Source organism: Orussus abietinus, unplaced genomic scaffold (genome assembly GCF_000612105.2).
Source record: "Orussus abietinus isolate OABI.00-Male unplaced genomic scaffold, Oabi_2.0 scaffold660, whole genome shotgun sequence".
NCBI lineage: Eukaryota > Metazoa > Arthropoda > Insecta > Hymenoptera > Orussidae > Orussus > Orussus abietinus.
In genome coordinates this window covers 30,391-39,494 of record NW_019394828.1, presented here as the reverse complement: position 1 = coordinate 39,494, position 9,104 = coordinate 30,391, and the positions used below count along the sequence as shown (strand labels likewise).

General features: G+C 40.0%; 1 protein-coding gene across 1 annotated transcript in view; it reads right to left on the bottom strand.

The window, feature by feature from the left end:
- Positions 1–1,765: 1,765 nt before the first annotated feature.
- Positions 1,766–9,104, bottom strand: part of LOC105694741 (synaptotagmin 1) — a 34,599-nt gene continuing 27,260 nt past the window's right edge. Inside the window, exons 8-9 of the mRNA XM_023433318.1 lie at positions 7,662–7,913; positions 1,766–2,916 (exon numbers count right to left, since the gene is read on the bottom strand). Of these exons, the coding sequence (XP_023289086.1) occupies positions 2,722–2,916; positions 7,662–7,913 (447 nt within the window). The 3' untranslated portion in view covers positions 1,766–2,721. The remainder of the gene's footprint in view (positions 2,917–7,661; positions 7,914–9,104) is intronic.

The window sequence follows — 9,104 nt, the reverse complement described above, 5'->3', positions numbered from 1 at the left end:
ATTCTGAAGAAATAAAAGACTACATCTTCATATAAAAAACAAAGTAATGCAGAATCTTCGGGTGACTCGAAAATATGTGTGCGAAGATCTCGGCGAACACAACCGTTGACAGAACTTGGAACAAAGAAATCGGATGAACATCACAATAGAAAGTGGTCAGATTTTGATTTACCGAATAATAACAAATGAATTCGAAGGATCTCCACTCAGTGAACACTGTTATATAACTGTTGGGTAAATGTTACGTTTTCGAAACTAACATGTTATGTAGCATAGAAGTAACATGGAAGTTAGATGTCAGTTATTATTTCCCACTCAGTAAGGTAACATGTTATGTAACATGTTATATTAATGTTATAATTTCAGTTACCTTAAAATAATATTAATTTTTCATACATTTAATAAAAAAGATCACGCAATTTTATCCAAAATAATATAATTTTTTATTTTTAATTATTTGTTGGTACTTGACAATAGTTAGATATTAAATGACAAATCAGACTTTCAATGAAATTATGTAATGATAAACTGTCTGATTTTACTTAAAGACAATTAAGATTTCATTCGACTAGCAAACAATGACTGATAATGTATATGCGCGTACGAATTAAAATCACATTTTTTCATACGAGTAGTAAATAAAATATGAAATATATTAATCTTATGACATTTGACGATGAATTATGACAATGACGATGATGTAATAAAATAGATGACAGCACCGATATAGTTCTGTTTTGTTACAAATATGTGCTGCATATACACAGTAATATCAGGACAGTAACATAATGTAAGATAAGAGTAACAAAGTTACGCTACATTTATATAGATATGATAGTAACAAATGTTATGTAACCTGTTAGCTCCATGTCACATAACTGTTAAGTTACTGCACTGTAACAAATGTCATGTAACTAGTTAGCTCTATGTTACGTAACTGTTAAGTTATTACATTGTAACAAACGTTATGTTATTTGTTAGTTTTAAGTTACGTAACTGTTAAGTTTGGTGTTCAGTGGGTTTCTTGTTTCAAAATATACTCAGGTATTGGACAGACCTTAAAGAATACGGTGATGGAACTACTAACACATTTGTCTGAAAGAAGTCTCATCCCACACGGAACGAAACCTCTAATATACGTACATAGAACGTTTCGATATGTATGGGATGTTTCAGTATATCAGAAGTTAAAAATATATGTATAATATATGTTCATGGAATGTCCAAAATATTATATTGGATTTTAGATGTACATTATATGTATTAAATACGTTCGTAAAACATCCAAAGTTTTATCAATTAAATACGTTTAGTAAATGTATAATATATCTCTATTTAACAGATATTTACATCTGAAGTATTTCACTTGAAAATGATATATAATGGATGTATGTTGTGTGCATATTACAGGAAGTCAAATTAACCTGTCACGAACGTAAAATATACATATATTCTAAGTATTTGAATATACATTATTTTACTCGTATGTTTGATACATATATTACATACATTACTACAGCATATTTTTATTTCATATATTTACCAATTAAATACGTTTGGTAAACATATCTCTATTTAACAGGTATTTGTATCTGAAGTATTACACGTGGAAAAGACATTCAATATATGTGTATATTAAGGAAAGAAAAATTGAGCAGTCACAGATGTAAAATATACGTACATTTCATGAACATAAATATACATCATTTTACTGACATGTTTCATATACGTACTTTACACGTTACTGCAGTATCCACATTTTCACCATTTAAATACGTTTAGTAAACGTATAATATATCCTTATTTAACAGATATTTGTATCTGAAGTATCACACATATAAAAGACACTTAATATGTGTAAGTTGCGCGCATATTAAGGAAATGAACATTAATTTGCCAGATACGTGTGGCATACATACATATTATATACTGTGACGAGCCGCGTTGCCCAACGCCAGGGCTAGGGCAACACGACGTGCACGAGCCGGCCGCACACCGCACAACGCCTGGATATGCGCAACCCGACGCACACTATTACAGGTAACACGAGCAGCCGCGGCGCGGCCCCGATAAGGTTTCGGCGCTCCCACATGCGAGGAGGGCAGGGGACCGCCAGACTCTAGGGTCATAAAAGGGCGGCCAAAAGAACTAATTAGCCCATAGAAATCCATGGGACGGGTGTCCTGAAATTCACCACGTCACAACATATATTTTTAACTTCTGATATACTGAGACATCCCATAGATATGAAAACATTCTGTGTACGTATATTAGAGATTTTGTTCCGTGTGGACATACATAATACCAAAACATCTTTCATTAATTTACGTATATCCTCGAAATTTCGTGAAAATGGAGGGACAGGATTAAGAACTATTGGAATTAGTAAAACATGACGGTTTATGATCTCTCGAAAACCTTAAAAAATGCCGATGACAGGCAAAAAAATCTGCACGGATCCTATTTGCGCCAAATAAAAGAATCTTGATTACACGTGCGGACGGCATAGTGTTAAGTTCTTCACCTAATCAAACCAAATATGTATTTTCAATATAAATGCAATCACAAATAATTAAAAGAAAATATTTTATTTAAAAATTGAATTTCGATCGAATTTTAAACGCGCGTATCAGCCTTTTCTATACTATCGAAAGATTTTGCTGTTAGCATTATTAATGAAGGTAAAAATAAATAAATACCTTAGTGTAACTGTGGACACGTTTAGTCCTTCTTGTCACCATCCTCAGGATCCTTGAGCGTGTGCCACTGGGCAATGGGACGTCTCGGGGATGCCAACATGTCCGACCAATGTCTTAATTCCGTTCCACTCGCATTATAGCCCAAAATCACTTTACCGATCGGTTCAGACGTGCCAATACGATCATAATCTACCACGGTGACTACCAGCTGCACTTTCTAAGGAGATAAAAATTCATTCGCAGTATTACTCAATAGTTATTAAATCACCAGATTCAATCAAGTTCCAGTAAGAGCAGAAGTGCAAGTTTAAAGTATATATGAAATATCCTAAACTAGGGTAAGTCCGGGATATATGAACCACCGGTATAGACGGACTAGTCGAATATTTGGCTGGGGTGTCACAGCAGCGCTGCAGTCGTTGTCTGAAGTTGTTCTTGAGTAGACGGAACCACGCTTAGTTTTGCTCATGAGTTTCATGCGTATTTTAGAAGAAAACTTTGTTTATTTCTTTTGGTGAGTTGACAAATATTTTATACTGGATTTATTTGATATGTGGTTAAGTTAGTTTAAATGATTTCGACGTAAGATCAATTCTATAACTCAAGTGTATACTTGAGTACAATCTTAACCTAAAATGGCATGCCGGTAGCGTTGTTTGTCTGGACGGGAAGCTGGTCCATCTATCCCCGACAATTGGGATAGATGGCCTACTTGAAAAAACCTGGGATAGGCGGACCATATCTCCTATTAGGGCTTTACTTTCTATATAAATGGATATATGGAAGAATGGATGGATGGACGTGAATATAAATCAGACTACCTATATTCTCTAAGTATATTGACTATTAAATTTACTTATCCTTTTTCAAATAGTTTATAACTCTATACTAATCACTTTTCAAGCATTTACAATTGTTCGAGGTCATATATACATATTATGGAAAAATATACCAAATCCTAGACATTGCGAAATTTCTGAAAAAATGACTTTAAAAAAACATGGTCCAACTATCCCGGACTTACCCTATATGAGAAAATATACAATTTAATGAACTTTCGCTTAAAGAGAATATCACTTTTCGGAAACTCAGAACTTCGGAAGTTGTTATAAGATAATGAAAAATGTGTTCATAATAGTTTAAATAATGAACATGTCACAGCCCGAGCATGTCGAAACCGCTTAAAGTGATGTGAAAGTGACGACATGGAAGTTTCGTCGATGAAACTTTTCTCTGAATTGGGTGTAACAAATCGTTTCTAAGTTTATAACATGAATATGGTAGCTATAAGGAAAGTCCTGACACCCATGGAAATTGAATTGTTTAAAAATTTGTTTATAGGTTGTGACGTGATATTTTTAATGGAAAACGCCATCACAATATTTAATTACAAAATTTAGTTCAATATGACTGGGGCAGACGGAGGACGTAATGGAGTGGGGCGGAAAGGACCTCGAGCCGAATTTTTGTTAATAAAATTTATTGTTATTACATGTTTGTACGACATTTATAAGATTTCATATCTCGCCTAACTGAAGTTTCATTAGTATTGAAATAAGCGCGTTTAAAACCTATTATTCGTGTCTTCCGCCAGCGCTGCCGTCTTAGTTCCTTTATTTCAGAAGGGCTGAAATACCATAAAATGTCGACGAATAATCCATCTCCTCACGTGTAATGTTTCTGGTCGTTTCTCATTTAAATTTAGAAGTATTTGCGTTTCGATTATCTGCCACGTCACGCCGAAATTCGGGCGGGTTCACTGGTACAGGTTGACATGGTGTGTGTGGCACTCGACGAAAAGAGACGAGGTTCGACAACACGAACGGAAAAAAAAAGAACTACCCTCGAAAGATAGGTCGCCGGTACGGCCCGGGCACGGAGGAGACTAGCGTTTTCGGTAGTCGACACGCGAATTCGCCTCGTCACCTAGTTTCCGAAAACTCTTACAAAAATACACTTCACAAATGTCCTTCAAGATGCCGCAACGCTAGTCGAGAAGAAGAAAAAAGTCCGGCTCGGGAGACCCTCTTAATCCTTTCGCTACGGCAGTCCCGTCCGCCGAAGTACCGTCACTGAACAGAAACTCGCGCCGAAAATGTGCCGCACGAATGCCGCATCTATGCGGCGCTCGTACCCACAGGTCGTGGCGTGGATGCATATCGTGGATCTATGCGGCGCTCGGCGTGAAAGGGTTAAATAGTCTAGGGTTACGATTTTATCCGAGGTCGATGATGGCCTGTGACCCCTTAGTGGAATTTTTTGCCTCAATTAAAAGCACGAAAGCATCCGAAATTCAAGTTCTTGACGCACTTTTTTCCTTACAGAGCAACGGCGACGGTTTTGCGGGCGCGTGACCGGATCGCGTCGAAGCGCCGAAGGGTTGTGGTATCCCCGGGCGCCTGCCGGGCCCTTCGGGGGACTCCTCGTCAAGGTAAAATTTCTAGCTCCTGGTCTCAGAGTACCGCCGCAGTCCTGCCGTCCTAGTGGTCCTGAGGCTCGTTCGGGAAGACGTAACCTCGGGCATCTCCCATCGCGCGGCCACCTGAGGTTCCGGTCTCCAAAGACGACGATTGTCGCTGGGACGTCTCGGCTCTAAAGGGCTCCCCCGTTGCCATTATCTCTTCCCAGGCCGCAAACGGGATTCCCTTAGATGTATACTGCGGTTCGAGCAGTCGGTGTCGGCGGCAGATGCGCCAGAAAGCTGGAGCCCTCCCCACAGGCGGGCGCATTCTGGACTACTGTCTCAGCCGGCGCCCCATCCTCGCGGGTCCGGCATTTGGATGCCCCCCGGGTGGAGCCGGCGCTTGTCCCTAGGTCCTGGCCCGGCTGGTTGGTGTGACCCTGGGTTATGTCCTCGCTTGGTAGTGTTGCAGTGTACCGATGTTAGATGCCCCTCCTGCATGTGTCTCCTGAGCGCTTCGTCTGCCCCTAGGTCGCTTCCCCGTTCCCCTCGCGTGCACCACCTTGACGTAGTGAGGGGGCTTGCGTGCCTCGATAACTCCCATGGTCATGCCGGCAGGGGTTTTATCCCCCGGCAGGTCCTACCATGCCGGACGGACATGGGACGAGAGGCCGGACTAACAATAAGAGTGAACTGGGAGATCGTGGCCTCCTTCTGTGAGCAAATCATGTTGCAGAAGGGGGTCACGGAGCGGGATCGAGAGTTGGCCATTCCCGCCCGCTGAGGGTGGGGAGGCGTCCTGGTGTGGCAGGTCATCCGCCGCCTCTCGGGTGACCGCCCTGCCCCCCTTGCTGTTTCGGGGAGCTCCAGCGGCGTGGGTGAGAGACCAGAGAATCGTGTACCTGGTCCCATTTGCAACCCTCGCCACCGAGATCGGTAGGGGACAACAGTCCCCATTGCACGTCGACCCTGAGGAGCAGCGACCCGGCTGCGTCCCCCCCTCCAAGAAGGATCCCGCGGTCGGGTCGCTGGAATCACAGTGGTCCCGAGTGTGGGCTCGGGACTCCACTGTATATGATCTCCCCCCCCCCCCCGAGAGGTGCTGGCGAGGTGGTGTGGACCCGGCCCGCCGGCGAAACACAAGGTATTTCAGAAGGACATTTTTCTCCCCGAGGTGAGCACTGACAACGGGCACAGCGCGAGGGGTCGGGGTGCGTAACCGATCCTCTAACCTCCCCTAATACACCGAGGCTGGCCATCGTGTGGTTTTTAGCGGGTGCAAACCCCACACTACCGCTGCCCCCTAGGGGGGGTTCGCAACTGTAACAGACACCTCCACTCCCTGGGGGGTTATCTATATGTAAAAGAAAGGCCTCTTCCACGTGGTGGTCGATAGTGTCACCATCGGGGATCGTCGGTGGTGTCTTTAGTATGGCTGGGGGAGACGGGGCGCAATCCTAGCGCTCGACGATTGGGATATATCCAACGTTTCCGATCCGGTTTAACCCGGATTGCCCCGAGTCGTTCCGGGTCACCCTAGGTCCCGGTCGGTCGATTTACTACGATTACGTTTTTTTTCTCGTATATCTAGAGGACTCGCTATCCCCTGGCTTCCTTCAACGGAATATAATCGTATTTAATTGAATTTAAAAAACTTATAGTTCGATCTAAATGCGTTTTCTACGATACACAGCTCGTGGTGATGGCTGGTGGTCGGGGTGGCAGCTCGGGCGGCGTGGGCGTACAGCCGAGGGCTGGAGTCCCAATGTCGATGTCAATGTCAATGTCACACTGATATATCGGTTACGTTAACAATAATAAAGTGAAATTTTACTATATAAGTAGTAAAAATTTTTGTTATTTTTCCTAGGAAAATATAGTAAATGTAGATATTCATTTATATACAATTCAAATATAGTAAACGTAATAGTTCATTTTACTCTTCCCAAGAGGCAAAAAATATAGTACTCGTCACTAGAATTCCTAGTTGAGATCAAAAGTTAATTGTATTATAAAAAGTATTTGCGTCATTTTGGAACTATGACAACTAGTTAAAAAGTAGCTCATTCAACTAGATTTTTCTCTCATTGTCAGTACAGATTCAACCTTACATTGTGCTCTTCTGAACACTGTTATGGTTATGTAATCAACACCCGAGCGCCACCCAATTGAGCTATTAAATATGTATATGTATGCACTAAATGGTAATAATATTAATAATAATGATGATGATGATGACAATGATAATAATAACAACAATAATAATAACTATTAAAAACTTATTTCCGCATGTTTAACTAAAAATAACGTCGGCTATGTACTGAGTGTTGGGTACGAGAAATCCTATCAAGTGTCGTAAAATTGAAGTGCGTTCATTTGTTTGAAAAATCGCAAAGCAAAGGGTTTAGATGATAAAACTTTTTTGCTGTACTGGACCCTAGATATGATTTTTAATTAAAAAAAAAAAGTAGGCTTTACCAGGTTTTGCTACACCTGCCATATAATAACTATTAATTACCGAAATATATTAACGTCCAATTAAATTTGAAAATACAACTTACCTGTATCTGCTCGAAAGGTACCTCAAATGTAAAGGATTCGTTGTAATAGGGATTAAGAGTGCATTTCTTAATGGACGTTTTTTTCTTTTTCAACCGCTTGCCATTTTGCATGAGAGCTATCTTCACGTAAGGATCTGAAAGTCCACCAACGTCCATCTTCTTCAGATTCTTCGCTTCCAAAATGACCACTGTTAATTTGCCTGCCGTTGGTACGTATCTCAACGAGAAGCAGATATCACCGAGTTTGTTGTCCTAAAGTAAATAAATTATTCATTTATCTAGTTAATATATGAGCCGCTCAGTGCACACATCGACTAACTCCACTTTTTGAAAAATCTTAAATTTAGGTGTCAAAGCACTTGGTATAGTCATAACTTTTTATATTTATAATATCTTTCCTGATTAATAGAGATTAACACCATTAAACGGCAACATTTTTTTGGGCATTGAATAATAAGTAATTTATTTCAGAAGCCATTTTGATTAACTCCATACTCTAATGTAAATCGTAGACGAATACCTGCCAGTATAGTATTATTGGATTATCTGTTGCGGCCGAACATCGACGCTTTTTTTTTTAAACAGCCGAAGATGCTTTCCCCCTTTCAACAATACGAGTAATAAAATCGCATCAGCAAACAGATAGAAAGAAGCGCAATGCAGACGGTAGTTAGTATAACAGTGATCTCTCACGCTGAATGTTACCGTATACTTCACCAATATTACACGGACTACATATTTTTTGGTCTTTTCAACATTACTCCCTGATTGTTTTTAAAGAACTAAATATTATACCGTTATAATCAAGATGAGTGAAACTAATAACAATGTGGATGTGGAAAGCAGTGATGATTCTTCAATACGATTTATCAGCAGAAAGTCTGGGGCAAGAAGACGTTTATCGTGTTTCTCGGATTCATCTGATTGCAACGGTACAAATTCCCCAACAAACACATCGATTGGAAGGAAAAGAAGTCGTAATCCTGATAAATGGGCACGAAATTTACAAAAGCATAATGGAACAAAAGGTTTGGCATACAGGAATAGGGGAGGAAATTTAATACCTGCAAAAACATTTGTCGATATAAAATGCAGACGATTATTTTTTGGCTATGCTTTCTTATTAATTTTAAATACCGTTAGATGAAAACTATAACTGTATTTATGTATTCTACATTATACATTTGAAGTTATATTATAATAGGAATTTTAAAAAAGAATCTACATTACTTCATCGCATTTCTCAACTTTTTGTTTTATGGAGTTAATCAGTGTGTGCACTGAGCGGCTCATATATAGCTGCTGAGAGAAATATGTGCTTCGTAGTTTTGATTCTATTTTAGAATATCAGGAATAATTTCTATTTAATTTCATGTCCAATCCACTTATCCAAGTCTTTCCAATTGATTGCACATGTGTCTTGTGAACATTACTTTTAATTTT